The sequence below is a fragment of the Eublepharis macularius genome, chromosome 15 (genome assembly GCF_028583425.1).
Source record: "Eublepharis macularius isolate TG4126 chromosome 15, MPM_Emac_v1.0, whole genome shotgun sequence".
NCBI classification, from domain to species: domain Eukaryota; kingdom Metazoa; phylum Chordata; class Lepidosauria; order Squamata; family Eublepharidae; genus Eublepharis; species Eublepharis macularius.
The window spans coordinates 15,751,740-15,774,169 of record NC_072804.1 but is presented as its reverse complement, the minus strand read 5'-3'; the positions used below and the strand labels follow the sequence as shown (position 1 = coordinate 15,774,169).

The 22,430-nt window shown below is 41.4% G+C and overlaps 1 protein-coding gene across 2 annotated transcripts in view; it reads right to left on the bottom strand.

The window, feature by feature from the left end:
* ADGRA3 (adhesion G protein-coupled receptor A3) overlaps positions 1-22,430 on the bottom strand; it is a 95,485-nt gene that overhangs the window by 66,190 nt on the left and 6,865 nt on the right. For both annotated transcript variants that reach the window (XM_054999223.1, XM_054999224.1), the window contains exons 2-6: positions 13,296-13,367; positions 4,147-4,218; positions 2,086-2,157; positions 1,001-1,072; positions 317-477 (exon numbers count right to left, since the gene is read on the bottom strand). In XM_054999223.1, the coding sequence (XP_054855198.1) occupies positions 317-477; positions 1,001-1,072; positions 2,086-2,157; positions 4,147-4,218; positions 13,296-13,367 (449 nt within the window). The remainder of the gene's footprint in view (positions 1-316; positions 478-1,000; positions 1,073-2,085; positions 2,158-4,146; positions 4,219-13,295; positions 13,368-22,430) is intronic.

The following is a 22,430-nucleotide window of genomic DNA, read 5'->3' as shown; positions in this document are numbered from 1 at the left end:
GAAATCTGTTACCTGTGATAATGTGATAACCATTCATAGTCCCTATTCAGTCCCAGCTTGACAGAGTCAAATTTGCATATGAATTCCAGTTCAGCAGCCTCCCGTTGGATTTTGTTTTTGAAAGGTTTCTGTTGAACTACAGCAACCTTTAAGTCTTTAATAAAGCCTTTAATAAAGTTAATATGTTGTCTGATCATCATCACCACCAGGAGAACCAGAGCAAAAGTACCAAATCAAGAGGGAAACTGAGAATAAAGATGCTTTTGGGCTGTACACAAGAAAACCACATGCACTGGAGATTCAGCATCACTCTTACCACATGTCATAAGTTCCTGCTTTACGCTCAGAACCAGCTGAGCCTGTAGCGACTTGGGGAAAGCACATCGGGTCTCGCGTACCGTTATGTTTCTGTCCTGTAACCACTGCTGCATCCACAACATATTACAATCACATAGAAGATAATCAGTCTGAAATTCTCTGGAACATAAAGAACAGACAGGTTCTCTTTTAAAACATATAGTCTCAATGAATTCAGGAAGAATTTTTAGTATTGCTTCCAAATAGTTGAAAATCAAGAGACAGCCATGTTTTGCTATTTGGAGTTATATATTTCAGCCTAAGACCATAACAAAAATTACTAGATTTGCAATAATAATTCACAATAATCTAATGGCACAAGAGAGAGCCAGCTGCCTGACAATTTACACAAACTTACGTACGAGTACAAGGAGGCAATTTTTGCTTGTCACAAACAACTAGATCGTTGGGTCATTTATAAGCCTGACGTCAATATATGCATCAAACATCCTCTTTCTCACTCATAAGAACTTTTAGTTTTTATTACAAGGACTAGAATGCCTACTGAAACACTTACTTTCAAACAAAATGAACTAGGCTAAATGTAGTTCTGTACTGCATTTGATTTCAGCCTCAAAAACTAACTGAAGCATTAAAGATTACACTTTCTGCTTTAAAAAGCCTCAAACAGATCAGTACTTACAAAGATTTTAGTGAAGTAAGATGATCAAATGTTCCTTGTGCAAGTGATGAAAACAAGTTTCCTGAAAGATTTCTAGAAAGGTGTTTTTTAAAGGAAAGAAAGCAAACATTAAAACTAGATACGAGTAATTCCTAGTTCTTAGAGATGGAGAAATCTGCATTGCTGAACTTGGTGTTTTACGCTAAACCTAGCATCTTAAACAGTATCTCAAGCATTTAAGCTCTCATTTGGCTCACTTCTACGCCCAATAGTTTATTTACAGCTAGTATGGTTACATGAAAAAAATCGTAATAAATTTAGATGGCACTGTGTTCAAACCTTTAGCAACACAGATAACGCACAGTACAGGATAATGTATTTTGTGTCTATGCCACAATTTGCTATATACAGGTTAGGAATTGAAAAGACACTCCATACTGCAAATAACAGTGTAAATCTCATCATAAAAGGCACCTAAAACTTGGTAATTAAAGAGGACTGGGAAAGCTGCGGAAATGATCTAGTCAACCTCAGTTTCTCTTTCCAATCCTGGCCCACAATAAAAATGAGGAAAGTAGAAAACTGGTGTCTAGTCTACTGCTTTGTGTATTTTAACACCAAAGGTCTTCAAACAAAGAGAACCCACCAATGCTTTTAAAATGGCGAGATAAAAAATGCACTCAGATTCCTCTGCAAAGAAGCATACGGTGGCTGCAGAGTTGGTAGAGAAGGATACAGAAAAAGATGGTGGGCAGGAAGAGAGCGCTGGGCCTTCAAAGCCAATTGTGTCAAGCATTACCAGCTACGGAAGAGAATAACATGCAGTAAAAATTGGACTAAAAATAATGAGTTTAGACTGGAGCGACTCTGCATAGGATTATGTTGTAAAAAACCTACACACTGGTGGACTCCCTTCACAGAAGATGAGTATATAATAAATTTCTAATACTAAATCAAGATTCCACGTGCCAATCCCTTATCTTTTATCTGATTGGCATTTTGCCTCCCCCCGCCGCCCGCCCAGAACAACAAGCTGCCCGTGGAGCACTTTTAAAATAAGGGGAAAATAGCATGCTTGAAGTTACATTTACAAGAGTGATACTTACAATCTAATGAGATTTGTCAGTCCTTTAAATATATCAGTGCTTAGGCATCCAATTCGATTGTTCGTTAAGTCTCTGCCCAAAGAAAACAAAATAGAAACAACTATGTACCTTTCTAAAATGCTACTTTTTCTAATGGCCAAATGATTGTCAACAGTATAGGTAGAATCAAAGATGATAAAAAGATTCTGGCTGAACTGTTTACATGTTCTGATAAGCTCATTTAAACTTTTATATAGAGATTGTAACAGGTGGACTATTCTTGATTTGCAGTGATTTTGGTGAGAATCTATCCCAAGAGCATGTTTAAGTACCGGAATGTATTTTTTTTTAAACTTTGGGGGCTTTTTAAAGGGGTGGGGTCATTTTAGATACAAATTTTTGTAAAGTTGCCCCCTTTCTATGACTGGTGGCATCTGCTGAGGGAGGCTGCCACTCCTACAACCTAGCTGATCCAGGGACAGCTTGCCTCTCTGCTGCACCTGTAGAGAGACAAGAAGGCAGGTAGCTCCGTTACTGCTGGGGCACTCTTTTCCTTCATGCTTTCTGGCTTGGCAAGAAAGCACAGAGGGAGAGAGAGGCCAGCCTCTCCATTAGCTGGGGGAGGGGTGCCCTAGAAGTCACCCTGTGGGACCTGAGCAGCGGGGGGCGGGGGGCAGAGAGACACAGGGAGGAGTGCTCCCTCCAGCAGAAGCATTAGGCTGATTGACGTTTTCTGGCTGGAATGACTGGACTAACAGAGAAGCACAGAGGCAGTATCAGAAATATGGTTGTTATGACAAGGGAACCATTTGGAGCTTGCAGCTGGGGGTGAAGAGAGACTGGGAAGACAGAGGTGGTCCTGGAAGATGACATCTCTGGCTAGGTGACTCTCCTCTTTTTGTGTGTGTGTGCATGCGCGCATGCATGTGCATGTGCGCTTCTTAAATCCAAGGCCCTTTGTTTTTATGTATAGCCTTCTCTCTCTCTCTCTCTAGGGGAGTCATCTTATATTCAAGGTCATCTTCCTTTTGAGTATATATCATAAGCGTGCTTAAAAACATAACAGCATTAAGATTTAAATGGTCGTCCACATAACTGGTTCAAGCAAGGTCCGTGACATGCTTACAACTATACTAACTGGACTACCACAGTTCTCTTAAGGACTTTCTCATACTCACATGTCACACAACTTTTTACTTTCGAAGAAGGTTGCTACTGAATTGTTAACAAGTGCTGAATCCTGTGCAAGGGGCCTAACTTCTCCACTAAACATCGCTTTGCGGCATATGACTCCTCCCTGAAATTTTAATCTCCAAGTTTGACGAGTAGCACAATGAACACTGATGTGGGGCACAGAGGGAAGGAATTGGGCAACTGTCCTGTTGGAGGCTCAGCTGCTCACACCCCCAGCAACCACAGCTTGCATAAATACAATAGTCAGATGACTTGAATATTATGACATCCATTTTCTACGTGACCTGGTGTTATTCAGTATGTTCAAAAGAAAACCAACATGATGCGACTTATTTGGTAGAAGGTAGTTTTTAAGACATCATTGTTCTCGACATATATGAAGCTACTAGTGGGGGTGAGGGTGGAAGATGAACACAGAAGGCAAATGCATGTTCCTCATCCTCCCATGCAGGGGAACACACATCAAGTAACACCTGAACAAACAAACCTGCTACAGCTGAAAAAGCCAAACCTCTTAAGTTCCTCCAGACAAAAATCTTGTTGGTCTTTCACGTTCTACTGGACTCAAATCTTGCTCTTCTACTGCAGAACAACATGGCTACCCACCTGAAACTATCTTAATAAAACTAATGTTCCATCTCTATTATTTTAGTTGTCCCCATTGGTATTTTCTCCAGCTCTACATATTTAAGCAAGTAAGAGGAATTGTACACTGTTTTTAAAAAGGACACAATATAGATTTAAATAACTGCAACAGGACCCTGCACATCAAGAGGGCTCGTGCCTACAGCATAAAGGAATTTTGTCAAGATCACTGGAATTTTATTCCAGGCTGACACTTAAAACACTACCAACTTACACTTTGCTTAGTCCCATGTAAATACTTACAATTTTTTTAAAGATGAAAGTCCTATGAAAGCTCCTGGATCTATAGCACTAATGAGATTGTTCTTCAGGTCTCTGTTTAAAAGGAAGAAATGTAAAAAATTATTACAGAAAAGCAAACTACAAGACTGAATTTGCAAGCTGACAAGACTTCTTTATAATATTGTGTGTGTGTGTGTGTGTGTGTGTGTGCGTGTGTGTTATCTACTTCCAAAACGTTTCTTCAGAAAATGAAACACACGTGACATTTCTGAGCTGACTAGAATATTAGGTTGCCATCACAGTGGTCCATTCTTTAAAACAGTGATGTTATGTTTTATTTTGCAAGCTATTTCAAGCAGGTTCCCCAAAGAGAAGGCATTAAAACATTCTAAATTAAAAAAAGCATTTCTTTCTCTGAAATGGTCTTGAACACATCCAGATCTGGTACTCACCTTTAATGTCCAAGCAGCAGCATGAGGCCCACTAAGCTCTAGCACATGGCAGGAAGTTATACAATACGAAGAGGAACCAGAGTTCTGGCCTCATCTGCTCAGGGAGCAGAGCTCTGAGTTGTAGGTGTACATAGAACATTTGTGGGTTGTGTTGGGGAGGTGGTCAGGCCAGGAGAAGAGAAATATCAACGACAAGCTTTTGTGTGTGTGTGTGTGGGGGGGGTGTCTGCGAACCTGCCTGTACTGTCAAAAACCTCCTTGCCCCAGTGACCCCTCATCTCACTGCTGTGCTGCTCCTCTCAGCAGCAGCCTTGCTCTCTCGATGCATGGGCACAGCAGGGAGTTCTTCTGTAAGAGCTCCCCAATCCACCAGTTGAAGTCCACTGTTCTGTTCATTCAAGAGAATGGACTTCCAGCCACCTTAGGAGATACAGGATGAACCAAGAACACAAACAAGCAAGAGGTAACAATCTTGCTGATGCATAAATGGAACACAACATGGCATAACAGAGTTTGCTCCCCTCACCCCAGTGCACATACAAGCTCCACAGTAGCCTATTATACGGCCTCCTTGACTCAGCAGAGTAGGGGTGGAGTGGAATATGAGAAGTGTACACAAACTCCCTGTTGTGTACAATGACCTGGAATACCGGCCGCATGCACAACTAATCGTACACACTGTGGTGGGGCAAAGGCGAAACAAAGAACTCGTATCTTATGGTGAGTCTTCTCTATGGGGAAAGACTGGATTTACAAGAACTTTAAAGTAAAGGTCTATAAGCTGTTGGAACCATTACGGTTAATAATAAAAACACCTGCATATCTGAAAATCTGGCAGAATTCTTTCTAGCTTTTTACCTTGCAATCAATAATCTATACATTTTAAGAGCCCAAATGCACAATCTATCTGGCAATAAATAATTTCAGAACGAACTGCCTCAGTAGCTGAACACTTGGTCCTTATAACCTTCATACATTACTATACAACATCAGCTGCTCCCTTTCCCACAAATCCCAAGAAGCGTTCTCTCTATTGAGCGACTCGTCTCATAAATTCTGTCAAACTATGCATCCGCGATCAAGTTCTTTACGAATGCAGTCTGAAACAGATAGCGGCCTGAGCCTTCAAAATCAGGAGAGGAATCTATTAGGACACCCAAAGGCTTCTTTCCTATAACTCCACTCCATCTACTTCAGGACCTCTTTTTATCATACACCCTGGTCAATCGCACTAAAAAGGTACTGGATGACGGAATGACGACATACAACCTCTTGGAGGTGCTGTCGTGCCCCACAGATGCCAGCTGAAAAGACATAAAAGGCTATGCGGCACAATGTGCCCTTGGGACTTGTCAAGCAATCCGGTTTGGGAGTACTGTCAGGGATCTACCTCAACACTTCCCATCGCCCTCACTGTAAAGCAGCTCTCCAGGAAAGAGAGATGCTGACCAGAAATTTGGAGAATCAAAAACAGTCTTATAAAAATGCATCTAAGGAAATATACAAGTTGTCTAGCATCACAAGTTAGAAGAACTTGCCACAAAATAATCCTCTCACTCCATATTATAAGACGTGGTAGGTAACACGTTCTTTTCTACTTGGCAATGCAGTCTACAGTCTCATTCACAAACTGTGGTGAGCCACCAGATAGATGGGATTCACTTCCCACTTGAACAGATTGCCAAGCTGAACGTGTACACACACAATTAATTCATGAAAGCTCTTGGTTGAGTGGTTATTAGCTATTAGAATGATCATAATTAGAATTGCCAAAGTTTGTAAAATGCCACATTTGCACTCATGAGCCATAACTCAGAGTTAAATGTGCCTATTGATTCCAATGGCCTTAAGGTTTTTAGTCACAATGTTTGGGCCATAAGCAGACAAGCACATTTATCTGGTAGTGCTATATGGCCTTAGGAAAAAATATACTGGGGATGATATGTCTGCTGAGAGCCAACTGGCTTGGGGGGGGGGGGCTGGCAGTTCCAGAACCTGACAGAAAGACAACATAGCTCTTTTGAAGTATATCCTATTTTTCAATCTTTGCCTCAAAGCACAATGAAGGTCTTTGACTGTACAAAGTTTTGCTTCTGCCAGTTTGTAATAAGGATTATCTAGGTCCTTTTGCATCTAGCTGCCAGGGTCACCTTGATGAATGATCTGCACTGGCTACTGATAGAGGAGGTAGGTCCCTGTTGGTTCTCTCAAATTTGACAGTGGTTTTTACCATTCACCATGGTATTTTTCTGGACCACCTACTGGAAATATGACTTGGTGTTATGCCGGAGTTATTTTGGTCCTGTAGGTTTCAAGTGGTGGTGCAGGGGGGGTTTCTGTTTGGCCAGCTGGCTACTGACTAACAAGATTCCATCTTGTCCCCTATACCCTTTAACATCTGCATGAAACCAAAGGGAGATACCGTCTGGGGTTTTAGCATGAGCTAAAACAAAAGAGAGATGACATTCAGCTCTCTCTCTATTTTCCACCTGAGTCCAAGAAGGGGGTAATCTGGAGAGACTAGATGATTCCAAACAAATTTAATCCGAACAGAACAGCAGTACTGTGGACTGGGACTAAAAGTGATCCAGTAGAAGACTGACTTAACAACATTTACACATGCCCTGGTAACATCCAGGCTGGACTACCGCTACACAATCTGCATAGGGAATTTTAGGTGCAGATGCTTCCGCTGGTGCAGAATGAGGCTGCCAGCATTTTAACATTGGCACTCCACTTGCCCCCAGTCCTGGAGCTCTTCTTTTTTAAATAATCTAATACCCTACAGGCTCTAAAAAGGGGAAGAGGGTCATGAATAAACAGTCAAATGGAAAACACACAGATCAGGGTTTAAAAAAATCAAAAGCCTGCCTGAAGCAGGCTAGGGCGTGCGGGGTAAGGAAACCCACGCTGAACTCAGAGCTAACTGCACAATAACAAAGGAACAGGAAAATGTATAGTCTGCCCTATAACAGAAAGCCCCCAACTGCATCTGGACAGTTACTATGGATAAACTGTGGACCAGTAGCCCCCAGATCAAAACCTCATCCTTACCATGAACTTAGCCCATAGCCTGAAAAAGAACACTGCCCGTCTCAAATCCCCCCATATGAAATAATGACCAATTCTACTGAATTACTGATTGTTGAGGTAATTCAGGAAAAACGCTTTAAGGGCAGCATATAAATTTCTAGTTTACGTTTCTATATTTCAGTTGTTCTACTTAAGGAACAAAACATATTACAGTTTCAACATAATTTAAGCTTGCAACATTGCCTGAAAAATAAGAGAAAGAAACAGTTGTTTTATCAATAAGCAAATTTTGAATTAGGTTTATTTGCTTCCCTTCTTTAAAGATCAGAAGTTATTTGAATCATGGTATTTGACAAATGCTTTAGGCTAGCCCTGACCTTTCATGACTCATTAAGCAAAGTTTATCTGTTGACCAAGGTGACCTCTGCAGTTATTAAAAAGAAAAGGGCAACTTCAGAAGAGCAGAAAAGAAGTAAAAGGACCACCAGCCCCAAAATAGAGAGTCATCCACTTGATTCAAACAAGCCAAAATTGTTAAACACGCCCCATTAAAAATTCCTGTGCCGTTACATTATATATGAAACCAAGGTGGCAATGGGAATAGAAGGGACAGGCTACAGGGGGAAGGACGGCAGCTAAGACTCCTCCCACCACTTGACAGGATTCCTGTTATGCCAAAAGGAATGAAGTGGTAGAAGATGGTTTAGTAAAAGTTTACCATTCTGTTCAACTATTTAAGATGTCAATATTGCAGCACTATTTGCATATGAAGGAGAAAAAACTGATTTTATACCCCCTAGCATCTTCCAAGTCCATTTAACTCTATGCCCCATCCATGTTCTACTTGATACATTAACTAAATTGTGAACTTTTCATTAAAACAAGCTGAAAAATTCCCTTTACTGGTAACTGGGAAAAGCAAGTCGCCTATGCCAGTTTCTCCCTTCCCTACCTTTAAAATGACCAACAAGAGGAAGCGGAATGAAACCCAACTGCATACAGCCAAACCTCACAAGACCTCCCCCACCCTACCCCTGCAACCACTCAATGGCTTTAGGCAAATTAAGCCATTTACATTAACTGCCCCTTCCCAATAATTCAGAACAATCTACTCCAGCATTGGTTTAAGATCCAGAACTATTACTAACAGTACAATCCTAAGCCTTGGCCGGTCATTATCGTGTGCCTGCCTGCAGATTTCCGGCACCACTTGGTCTCTCCCAAAGGATTTTCGTGAGTGCACAAAGTTGGCGTGGCAAGTGTGGCTAGGAGAGAATGTTCTATAATTGCCCTGGCAACTCCACCAGAATCCATCAATTGCAAGCACGATGAGTGGCAGGGAAAGGTGTAGCCACTCCGCAGCCCGCGACCATCATCACCAGTTGCCAGTCCTGCCCCTCTGCCCTGCAGAGTGCAGGTGCACAGGGTAGTAAGACTCGACGAACCACACCGCAACAGAGGTGCCTGCCTCAGGAGGAGGCTTGCCCCGTGTGGGGAAGGGTGACACCGAAGGTGCAGGCAGTGCACCTGCCCACCCACCCGTCCCTCCCCATTTCCCAGAAGGGCCAGGCTGGCAGCCAAAGCACTACTCACTCGCAAACTTCTTCCCCTGCTGCTGCCTATTGGAAACAATGGAAGAGGCCTGAAGGATGGGGGGGGGCATGAATGCCCACTGATGTGCATTGGCTCCACTGAAATACATTACTGCATTGAAAAAATGCCAGGGAAACGTGGGGTTGACTACAAGAGTCGGGCTCTGGGGCTGGAATGACGGCCGCCAGAGTGGAAGAGGATGGTCCCTGGAACCAGAGAAACTGCTCCAAGGGTCATCATCCCATCCACAGAGAAAGATTCCCAAAGTTCATCCCACATGTCCCTTACATCTGTTCAATGCAGTAATCTATTTCAACGGCGCCAATGCAAGACAATGGGCATTCGTGTTCCCTATCATATCCAATGGGCCTCCTAGACTCTCTGGTTTTTTGCAATGGGCATTCTCATAACTCGTTTCAGAACCTCCCAAAGCCGGGAGGAAATCGCTCCCCTCCCAATACTGCACCTGTCATGTCCTTGGCAGCTACTTGAGGCCCGTAAGAAAGTATCATGCTGATCAGCATGGCTTGATGGGAAGATGCTGGGTTAGCCACTGGGGGGAGGGGTCAGGCTCAAGCCCTGGGCCTGATTCTCTGCCCCCGAGAACAGAAAAAGGGAGAGTGGTCTGGCCTTGCCGAAGCTGAGCCCCAAAGATATTGAGACATCGTTCCACATTCTCCTCCCCACAATCTGGGCATCAACACCCTCCCCCGCCCGCATGCACCAGTCTTCTGCCTGGCTTTTCAGATGCCAGCAGTAGCATTGCTGGCAGAGAATGAGAGTCCTTTGTGGCGCCTCAGCACCACCCCCACCCCCGCCACCAGACACACACACAGGCAACATACCCAATTCCACCCTGCTGCCTGCAGTGTATTTGTGGGGGAGGAAGGGAGAAGCTAAGTGGGGCTGAAGCCTCCAAGGTGCCACTGCTTCTCTTGGCAGCAGAGCCACACAAAGATGCAAAGGCACCTGGAGCATCATTGGGGCCACCTCATCCTTGCCAGCCAAAGCTAGCAACCATCCTCTGGGATGTGAAGAGGCAGCACTGTGAGGGATTGGGGGGGAGCAGCTTCTGTCTATCACAAGCAGACAACCAGGGAGGGAGTTGTTGTTCGACACAAACTTTACTGAGCTGCCAAAAGTGAAGAGGATGTCTGGATGCAGGTTGCCAACTTTGCTCACCAGGAAAGGGAGCTCTGCCTGTGTGCGTGGCATTTGGAGCTGGGAGAGACATTTCTTGTGCGGCTGACTCAGGTGCAGGGCTAAATTGTGGACTGACTGGGGAAACAGTCCTGGGGCTGGTCTGGAAAGGAAGTCAGCTTCCCTGATGGGCTGTGATATGCCTGAAAGGGAAACAGAGACATGTATGGCGAGGGCGAAGGGCTGGCCCTGGGAGAGTATCCATGCCCTGGGATGGGCATAGGGGTGGCAGTGGCTCCATCGTCTCAGGTGCTACCAGTAACCAGACGATGAATGCTTCTCCTGTGAGAAAGTGCTCCCTGACTGCATCAGGCTGTTTTGCTGCTGCTGCAGGTGCTACAAACTCTGTTCCTGTGAGGGAAACAGTCAAGGGTTTGCATGGTGGCCCTCACAGAGGAGTTACAAGAGCCAGCAGCCAGCCACCTCAACCCATGGCCTTGCACTCTCTCCTCTGTCTGAGGGACGAATGTGGCTGAGAGAGTCTGGGCGAAGCCCTAACATGGGCTGCTAGCATCCTTACCACCCAATCTCACCATCCTATTCAAGGCAGCTCTGTTGAGCACAGCTCTCTGGACAGCTTCTTCTTTGGCAGGCGTGGGCAGCGGTGCATTGAGGGCGATGGCAGCCCCACCCCCCAGCACCAGCCAGCCTCAACCGCAGAGCCCTGCATTAGGGGGTAGGGGCCAGCCGACATGCGAGGGGAGTGGGAAAGGGGTGTAACGTGTGAGTCAGAGCAGCTGGCTCCACAGCTCCTTCTTACCTGTTGGTGTGCCCTTGCCCCTCCCTGAGCCAGGACTTGGGATGGATTATCTGTAAGGGAACTTGAGTGGGAGTTGCTAGCCAGACATTCTGGACTTAGCTCTCCTTCTGCGTGTAGGTGCAAGGTGCACCTTGAATTTTGCAAATTTCCCCCCGCACACTCTTGCCCTGTCACTGTGTGCACTCTCTTCCGTCTCATGCTCTAGGTCCCCAGAGCCTCCATCTGTATCCCTTCTTACCTGGGATCATGAGTGCCCTGGCTGGAGGTTATGCAGGGTGGGCAGGGGAACGACTGGGTGCCAGGGTGCCACCAGTCAGCATCCTATGCTCTGCCAGGCTATATGGGCAGTGTTGGGCATGGGGGGAGGGGGGAGCACGACTTTTTCCTTACAATGGGCACCTGTGGGCTATGTAACATTTTTTTGAGGCATAACTTCCCACTGCTGGGGGGGGCATTCCTGTACCCAAATTGGCTTAGGAAGCTGACTCCTGCCCTGTCCACCAGTGCAAGGAGTTACACCACAGTACCAGTCGCACCCAGCCACTGCATCCGGGCACTGGCGGGGAACCTCGGTGCAGCAGAGCCAAAGGGGAATAGCAATGTAAGTCGAGTTTATGATGGTGTAGCAGGTAGATACACAATTGCGGGGGCTCGTTGACTTCCTTGGCACTTTCAGGCCCCCACCCATAGGACTGTGCTGTAAATCATCTAAAAGTTTTAAAGTACTATTAGCTTTAACAATAATTTTTAAACACTGTTTACAACCCACTGCCTTGTTGAATCCTGTAAGATCACAAGACTCCTAAGCTTAATAAAAGATTAAATGGAGGCAAAGGTTCTCTGACAAAACTTGTGTACCGTACCCACAATGACCCAAGTATGTTGTAGGGTGTGCCTCTTCCTAATGGTTAATGAACTAATCTGGAAAAGCTAACTGGATGCCAAAGGCTTCTTAGGGAGCGCACCTACACCTGATCAGGCCTGACATGAACAATCTAGAACATGATTGAAGAATACCAGACTATCCTATATAAAGTGAAAAGGTTTGTTGGCACCTATAAAATGTAAAAAAAAGGGAGGGGGATGATAGATATAGTCTTCGGCTGAAGGGAACTATTTGTTACATTTTAAGTGCCATGTAAGCAGCTTTACGTACCCAATACAGATATTTTATTTGGGAGTCTCCCATTCATCCCAGGAAATACCTTTAGAAAAGAAAGGGAAGTTTCATAACCAGTTTATGAAATGGAAGTCTGCTAGTTCAAGAAATAATTCCACTGGGAATGCTCAAGATCTTGGTTGGTTGTAAAGTGGTCTATTAGATCCTAGCTATTACTTAAACTGAGCCCAGGAGTCCAGAACAATAAAATCCAACTAAAATGGCTCGATGAAAAAAGAAACGTAATGTGGACATGTCAATTTCAACTTTATGAAATTTAGTATTCCTTAGAGTCAAAAACTATAATAGGAAATTGGAAGAAATATTTTATGAAATTTCGAAGAGCTCAGGAGAGCATTCTAAGACAACAGAAGCTGAACAGAAGTTGATTGATTGTTCAGTTAGTTACCAGACAGGAAAGAAAAAACAAAGGGAAATAAATATGCAATGAATTTAGGAAGAACAAGAGAAACCAACCAGAATTACCAAGAAGCTAAGCCAAAAGATAAGGAGAAACAAGACTGTGCCAATCTTTCCATCTGACAACTTGAAATATTTTCCTACTACATCAGGAGTGTCAGGCATTAAGACTATTAAGGGGATCCCAGAGACAAAACTGCAGAATCTTCTAAAAACACCCTTACCATATGTACAGAGCAAAACAAGTGACTATAGCAATGTGCATTTATTTGGAATTAAGCTCTACAGAACTTCGAGGCATACTTTCAAGTGTACATTAAAAAAACAGGAGGTTAAATGCTGAAGCCGTTTCACAAATACCAGGAGATACTGTTATTTCTCAGATGAACTAATTTGTTATGTATTTGTATGGCAGGGAAGTAATTCATGTACACATACCAACACCTACTGCTAAGCATCTCAATTCTTTTAAATAACATTGACTTGAATATAGTTTATAAAAGTGAGAAGTTTTTCTATTATAATAATGAAAACATAAGATTAGATAACTTACAACCGTTCAAGGTGGTTTAATCCAGCAAAAGAACCATTCTTCAATTCTGATATCCTATTGTTGCTCAGAATCCTATAATAAATTTAAAGAGAAGATTAAAAGGACATTCCAAATGAACACTCTTTTTTTTAAAACTGCAGTTGTACTATGTTTTATCAATTATTCTTTATAGAGGTGCTCTAGGAGAACAAGTTGAGTACTCGGTGGTATAAAGGATCCAAAGTTAAGCTGCAATTCCAGTAACCTCTCCACATCAGCCAACCAAGAAATCTAATATTTATCACTAAACATATAGTTCTAATCTCATATGTTTTTATTTCTTTGAGCTATCCAGGAAGCAATCACAGATGGAAACTTTACCTGGCATATAATTATTTAAAATCACTGGTACTTATTGTCCAGCAATTTGCAAAACCTGAGACAAGAAACCACCAAAAGACGGGGATTTTTCATGCCTTCCAGCACAGACTGATTTAACATAACAAAAAAGGCTGCGATTTAAATACCTCATTTAAATTGCTCCCCATCTGTATATATCCTCAGATATTTCCTAAACAGAAGTGCAATCAGTGATAGACAGATCCAGTAAAACATACTGATTTATAACTATTACCCTAGGAGCTGTAGTCAGACCTTTTGTGCCATAATATTCTCTACTTAGAGACAGTGGTATGTGATTTAAAGTTTGGTTCATTTGTGTTGGTGTATAACTTTGTAAATTTACACCTTACCTATCTGTTGTCCAAGTGGCTCATCTCGTAAAACTAGTAATCTAGAAAACTAAACCTATTAAAAACTCAATATAGTAAAACAAGTAGAAACCAAAATATCCTAAAAACAGTATTACAGAGATGACACTCAGTTTAAGTCACATGAGCACCCGAAGCTGCCTTACATGCAATCAGACCATTGGTCCATCAAGATCCGTATTGTCTACTCTGACTGGCCACAGCTCTCCAGGTTCTCAAACAGGGGTGGTCTTTCACATCACCTACCCCGTCACCCTTTTACCTGGAGACTGAACCTTTTGCATACCAAGCAGATGTTCTACCCCTGAAGCAAGGCCCCTTCCCCAAATCTCTTTCAGATACTTAATTTCTATACTGCCTATAAACCTTGGCTTACAACACAGTTTTTTTTAAAAAATCAAAGAACTCCATACAATGAAACAAAATATCTGTCTCACCCCTTTCTTAAACTTCACTTGGGAATACAGGAGCAGACTATAGAGACCCTTGTTCCTCTTGGTCAAGTCCTTTCCTTCAAAGATCCTACAGTTACTACTACTGGCAACACAGCATTCTCCCTTGTTTCCAGGTTGACTAGCAGCCCAACAGCAACCACTAGAGCAGTGATATTCAATCAGTGGCTCAGCAGTCAAATCTGATTTTTGACATGCGTCTTATCGTTTTTCTGAGACTATTCTCCAATGTAGTGTGTTTCAAGAAAGTGGGCAAGGCTCTTTCACCAATAGGGCTTGGCAGGTGGCTTACACCTAGAAACAACTGCTGACAGGGAGACAGGTAAGCTGCGAGACTCCCCGAGGCCTCATGCTTGGGATGGAATTAAATGTAATTCTTTTGGTTGATGGTAATTGCGAATATGGCTCTCTGTGAGCTGCAGAGTGAGTTCTACCACATTCGTGAAACGAGATACAGCTCCCACTTACCATGACTGAGTCAGATGACCTGCGCTGCAGCATGGGGCATTCCACCAGCTATTCTAGTTATACTCGCTTTTTTATTGAAAAACAAGATATAAACATCTAATAATTAATGGCCACAGTCAAACACAAGTTTAAGCTTTACTACAGTATTGTATCATAAGATCAAGAAATGTGCGAGGGAATGTGATTTCACATCCACTATGACAAAACTTCCAATCAAGATGTTCCCATGGTCTAACATGCTTGGCAGAATGAAATGGGACTTCCTCTCGTCTATTCATTTTTAGTAACAAACTTAGCTGTGAGCAAGTACATCTCCAAGTGCTGAACCCAAGAACGTGATGCTCTCCTAAGTACTTATCCCACCTCAGAGGACATATAAAAAATAATTTTATAATTCTTCACTTCCAGCTTTTCAATTATCTCATGCACACTGTTGCTCTTCTCCTCATCCCTTAAAAATCCTTTCTAATCCTCACCAATTGGTAATAATAAAATAAGCTTTCTCCTCTGAAACATCCTGAAGAAACTCACGAAACCCACATTTGGGGGAAGGGGAGATATCTGACATTAAGTTACCTGCAATTTAGTAAAACAGAAACCTTTGTGGAGGGTTTTTAGCCCTTAAAGCTTAGAGGAGCATGACTCAAAGTGAATATTGTTAGCTATGGTTAAATTAGAATTTAGATTTCAAAAATCAAGAAATCAGAGCGGAAATACTTTGAAAAAAATCACCACATATGGCCAAGTATGAGGAAAACGAAGATGCTTGCTGCCCTCAGAGTGAAATACTGATACAAAGTAAGCACAACTCTTCTCAGATCATCCAAAGAGTCTTAGTGGAGGGATCATTTCATAACATTCAGAGCCACAGGTCGCAAACACAGGAAGTCTCAATATGTAGCTTTAACATCAGCTATTTTTTAAAAAACCTCAGTAATGGGCTGGATGGACTCACAGTCTTACATCAGAATGGCAGTTCATCATATCTTAAGGATAAGGCTTTCCCCAAAACTCAGAAACCCTCAGACTGAAATTAACATGATATAATGTGTGTACACATAAAATATGTTGAGCACGGAAAATATCAAGTCACAAGCATGACTGATCCAGTTAATACTTTGGGGCGGGGGGGGTGGGGCGGGGGAGCATCAACCAACAGGCAGTGGAGTGAAGGTCTTGGTTAGTTTCAAAACCACCAAAATAATCCATGCAGAAATTTCTACTGGGCATAAATATTTCCCCCTTCACTTAGGCAAGTGGGGCACTGTTGTTATTGGTGAACTGCGCTCATAGAACCTGTGTGTACATTTTAAAACACTTATAAAGCTCTACAATGGGACCACAATCTAAAATGCAAGGCGCACAAAAGGCAGCACTGCACACGTATTTGAAGACTTTAGTATCTTGGCATATAAAAAGGGCTGATGTAAATTAGAAAAAGACTTTTTCCCTCTGGGAATTTCCACCCAGCATTTCCATTGAAAAGATAGGACATTCTGAGGAGCACTGGAAAAAATGCCATGAAACAATGTTATTTATACTTCTGAATTCTATAAATAGGCTAATTAATACAATTATACATACCAAGTTATAAATATTTCAATTTCCCCCAAGATTTCTGCCTCCTCCAGCTCTTTACAGCTCTACCTAGGATAACCATGGATCATGCAACTATTCAATTCAGTAAGACTAAAACCAGACACATGTTCAATGTTTCGGTCCTTTTCATCCACTGCTACCATTTCATTTGTTAATGCAGAACTATATCAAAACTTTCAATGACTGAACACAATCAAATTACAGAAAAAGACATGCAAGACTTTTGAGGCTCTTGTAGCAGACAAATGGTTAATACTGGACATAATCCAGGCATGATTGAATATCACTGCTCTTAAACATAAATAAATGTATTTATGTCGTTTATAAAATGTCATATATAAAAATGTCATTTATAAAAACAGTAGAATAAAAACAGTGAAATTTATAAAAACAGTAAAATATAGAAAGCTCAGTGAATCTACAGTGGCTTTAGATTCGTTTTTCTTGAACAGCAAGCCTCCAAAGATGCTTGACAAACTGCTTCTGAAAGTGAGCTGAATTTGAAAAAGTTTGTGATATGACATGACAATCAGATAAAAAAATTCTACACAATGAGCACAAATTTCTCGAGGGAGCTTAGCTGTTTCTTTGGATACTGGCAACTATGAACAGTAAAGAATACGTCACAGCATAAAATGAAAGGGTATACACTCAGAGGATACACAGCCATCTGTACAGTCATGGAAGATCATTTCTGCTGAAAACAGTGGCAACGTGGAAAGCCTTCTGAAGCACAAGTAAATATTTTTCCAAGGAAAGTTCCAGGGAAAACCATGAAAGTTGACCACATTTGGCAAATAAGAACCTTAACAGGATTGCACAGCACCAATATTAAGCACTGTCTGCAAACATCTGCGTGAATAAATGTATCCAAGATCAGTTTCTCTCAAGACATTTCTTTAATACTAATTTCTTGGAAAAGTTACTATATAAATGAAAGCATTTTCTTGTACTGCATGCAAGCAACTCTTCAACTCAAACAAAAGTACAAACAAGGAAAAATAAGGCTCTACACAGAAAACATTTTCCTTGTAACCTATGAAAACCTATGGAGGAAAAAATGCAATATTCCCCTTCTAATCTCTGCATACTGATAGAGCACAACAACGAATTCCCACAACTGCGTTTGAGGTAAAACGATCAGAACACTGCATAACCTGGTAAAATGGTTTTAAGAATTAACCACCCTGTGATATAACTGCAAGTTATCATATTTCTTAAGACATGCGCGCGGGCACAGAGAGTAGAGCCTGGAAGCTCAGAGACAGCCAATGTAGTTGTCCTAGGATATAGACCAATACATTCCTATCTGTCAAGACTTAGGCCGCAACATTCTGACCAGATGCTGAAGTTACAAGAGAACACACTGCAGACCCATAACTTGGCTCTTACATAGAATTTCTGCAGGTGCGAGGAGGGGTGCGATATTTGCTTATTTTTCCCCTTGAGGGAGACCTGACCCTCCCCCCACACCCAAGTTTTTCCTGGCTATCCCCCAGAAGCAGTAATGTGGGAGCTTTGGGCTGCTGAAGGAAGAGGGAATTAGCAGAAATTGCTCCTCTTTTTCTCCACACAAATTTTAAATAGGATTCAAAACTACATGTTTACATCTTTGCATCAGAGCACCAAGGTTTTTTTTAAAGTAGTCTAACTGTGACAAATTCTCCCCACCCCCGCTAACAACCTTACTCCTCCTACAAAAAAAAATTCAGGCCACCACCCTGCAATAGTTACCACCATTTTAAGTTTTGTATGAAATTTTAAAGAGGTAGTGCTAACAGTAGCTAAAATATTCATTTCGTGGTTAGCTTGGCAATTAACAAGTCACAAGCTAGTTCAGATTAAGTAGCAGTCTGTTACTTCAAGGCACAATAAGATCGTAAAATGCAGACTAGACAGAACTCTGTCTCCTTGTTCCCTAGACAGTGGTATTTGGAAAGGCAGATACGAGCGTTACTCTCAGTAGCTTCCATTCTCTCCAGCTCTCAACCTTAAAAAAAAATATGTTTAAGGTAACCTTTGTGATCAAAAACGAAAATGTGATGGCTTTATTACTTCTCCATTGTTAACTGTAAGAAATATAAAAAACTCATATCGGCCTCACTGATCTCTCTGCCTATAAAATTATTGTTTGGAATATCAAGAGTTGGAACAAGTAATCAACAACCACAAATTGCCTGAACATAATTTAGCTTTGGTAATGAAAAGTTTTGTATTTCTTGGTTTTGCAAATGGGCTTTTAACACTTAAAGGTATTTTAACAGGCTTCTGTTACCTGTTACTGCAGTTAAATGATAGTAAAAAATAAGATCGTATACACTACTGAATGCTGAGAACAACGGAACCATTTAACGTAAAAAAGAATCTCTGAAAGCTCGTTTGAGCCATTAAAGCTAGAAAGGTTGCAATTCTGGATCAGGTAAACAGGAAACCATCCAAAGTCCTGCTCCCGCACTATGAGGTGTGCTAGCACAAAGCTGTAGAACTCCAGACTGGAATTATTCTTTTTTTAAATGTTTTTTAGCAAAATATACTTTGGCAGTGCAATACAGAAGGTCTGATTTGGTAAAAAGGACCCAGGTAAAAAAAATCTTGTTCAGCCATGAAGATCACTGTGGCTACAGGCAACAGAACATTCCTCTGTCTTTCTCACTCCATTGGAGTAAAATGAGATCAGAATTAAAAAGCACTTTGTAAGTTAAGAACTACCATAAATCACAGTAATTAAATCTTTAACCTAAGGCTAAGCTATGCAGCACAGAGGAAAGAAAGTACAGGATTGATAGCTAGACGGCAAACACACAAAGAGAGAGACACTTTTCCTGCTCCTGTGTCTAGCCCTGCTGCCTGCATGGGGGCAGAAGCCTTAGCTTCAATATTCAGTGGAAATCTGCTGTGCCAGGGGCCACTTCTAATATGCGCCCTGGTCACAAGTTACATTGAATGCATGCACATTCCATGCCTAGTGAACACTTGACTTTTCTTTATATGTGTACTGAGTAAATTCTCATGTTACATTCAGCACACGTATGGCTGAATGCGTATGCTATAAAACCTCAAATTTATCCAGGTGCTGGCCTCTAGTTTCATTTGTAAAGGGAATGTACGTTGGCTCTTTCTTACAAATGGATATATGCACACACATGCAGGATGTATGAGTTCACTGTAACACGTGAATGGAGGACATGGGAAGAGCGTAGCCCCATTTCAATGGCCATCACTTTCCTTCCCAGCTAAGAATGCTACTTCAGCCATTTCTTTAGTCATTGCAACAGATGAAGTAGGAAACAAGTTCAAAGTCTGATCCTAAGTATTTTGGCTGCTGTACAAAGCATGCTATTTAGAGAAGTCAAACCTGAGTGTGGACTCAAGGGTCACCAGTCTCATCATTACCTTCATCTTTAAGCCATCCCCAACAGTTGGGCATACCACACAATCCAGAACCCTGCCAGTCACTTCTGCCTTCCCAATACTGAGCATTAATAACACCATATTGCTTCCTTATGGAAATAAATAAAAGGTGCATTCATAAGACTAACAAGGTAGGAGAGTAACTAAGCCTCCTGCCAGCATTACTTACCAACAACTCACTGTCACAGAAATAAGTGGTGCCAGGGACATGACTGGGGAATAGAGGGGATTCGTTTACATCCCAAAGGCACTCAGCCCACAACGAGGTGCTGGTATAATACTCTGCCATCAAGACATGTAAGAACTGCCTTGCTAGATAGTAACCCAGCATTACACTTCTAAATGCAGCCAATAAGGTGTTTTTCTGAAGAAATCAACCACTGTTTGTCAGCAACATCTAACAGCAGTGTACTGCTTCTAAACTTGAAGAGTCTATTTTCTCTACAGTGCCTACGAGCCATTAATACATGAATATCTACAACTACAAAAGGATTTCATGGCCATTGCCACATTCTGGGATAATATTTGAAGCACTTTTTAAAATTTCCTGTACCTGCTGCTAAACAACTGCACTTGAGGACTCCATACTTTAGTATTTTTCAGGACCATTTGACCCCAAATTCTATTATCTACCACTTGCTTGACAATGAAATCAGTCCATGCTACATAAAGTGACACTCTTTCCCAGTTCTTAACCAGTAGGTGTTCACAGTGAATGCATGTACAATCTACGTACAGCGTACATTTGATTTTTCTTTATACATGTTATGTAACATTCAACACATGTACTGTTAAATGAGCAATTTAAAATTCATATTTATTCAGGTACTGGTCCCTGTTTTCATTCGTAAAGTTATGTGTGCCAGCTCTTTCTTAAAAACAGATGTACTGTTCATAGTGTTCACTGCAAAGCCGATTTTATTATAGGACTAGCCACCTCTTGCCAACTTCAACATGGATGACCAATATGATGTTGAGCATACAGTGCTGATATGGCCAGTGCCCAGAACCTATCCTAACTATACAAATTTTATTTTCATTTAAAATATGTATCAATTGTCTTAATCACAGTTTGCAGCAATACACAAAAACCACTAAAAGAAAAAAATATTCACAGAAACACAAGTTTAAAAGCATAATTAAGTTAAAATAGTGGAATACTAAAAACAGCAACATTTAAAATCCAACAAAAATGCCAGCCAACATAAGCAAACTATAAAACAGTTACGGACTTAAGTTTGTTTTCATGCAATGCCTATTATGACCATTCTTGCTTTAGACAGAAGGGGCTCACAAAGCAAGATGTTGATCTTGACAAATGGGTTCACAAGGGAGAAGCCACCCTGGCCACAAGCTATTTATTGCTATTAAAGGCAATATGATTAGATGCATTTCCTTTCTGGATCAAAAACATTTAGTACCTTAATGTCACAATTTATCATGAAATATCTTTTCAGCTATAACACACACACACACACACACAAATACCTTTAGGCAGAATTTATAAGATTTCCTTGATGCAAAACTTGCAATTATACTCCACAGCTGTCCTGCCTTTTAAACCACTGCTATTGTGTACCCACATCCTTCTGCCTTTCAAGTGCCTGTTTCACTTTAAAAAATTAAAGCTGACTTTTAAAGTATTCTAACAAATCTCGTCCATAAGATAAAGGCTTGAAATTTGGCATGAATGTATTAACCCATATCTTTAAATATTCACTGTATCCCAGCTTTTATTTGCTTGTGAAGAATCCTGTGAGACCTCAGATCTCCAATCAGAAGTCCTCTCCTCCCGCACGCAAAATTACCAAGATCATGGAAACTAAGAGAAGGAATGTTACTTTCTACATACTTGAAGAAAAAGAGGGAATAAAATATGACATACTGGTACTAAAAATAGTAGAAAGAAAGTAGAAAAATTTATTGTATTCAGCCATAGGCCATTACAAGTCACAAACAACAAACAAAACAGAAACACAAGCTTGAATAAAATTGATGTGACATGGTCAAAGCATTAAAATTTAAAACTAGATACAACCATCAAACCATTTCCGGTTGTCAAATTCATATAGGACAATAAAAGTATACACAGTTAAAACAGTAAAAACAGTAAAAATCCCGTGTTCATAAAAATAGTATTAAAATAAGAAATTGTATGAAATTTAAGTACATTGCTTTCTGACCAATTAAATGTGTGCTACACAGATAAGTGACTCTGCTCTAATACTGCAAAGATTTACATTGCTTTCCAGAATTCTATTCAATTGCAATGAACTAAGGAGCTATGTTTGATGAAATGAAGCTCTAGTCTCTGATTTAACTTTCAGGGCACAATAAAAAGAAAGTAAAGGGTACCTGTTCCATAGACATCAATATGATTTGAGCATAGCAGATATTTTGTAAAATGTACCCTTAGACTAGGAAAAAAAGAGGAAGCCAGAAAATACACCAGTCTC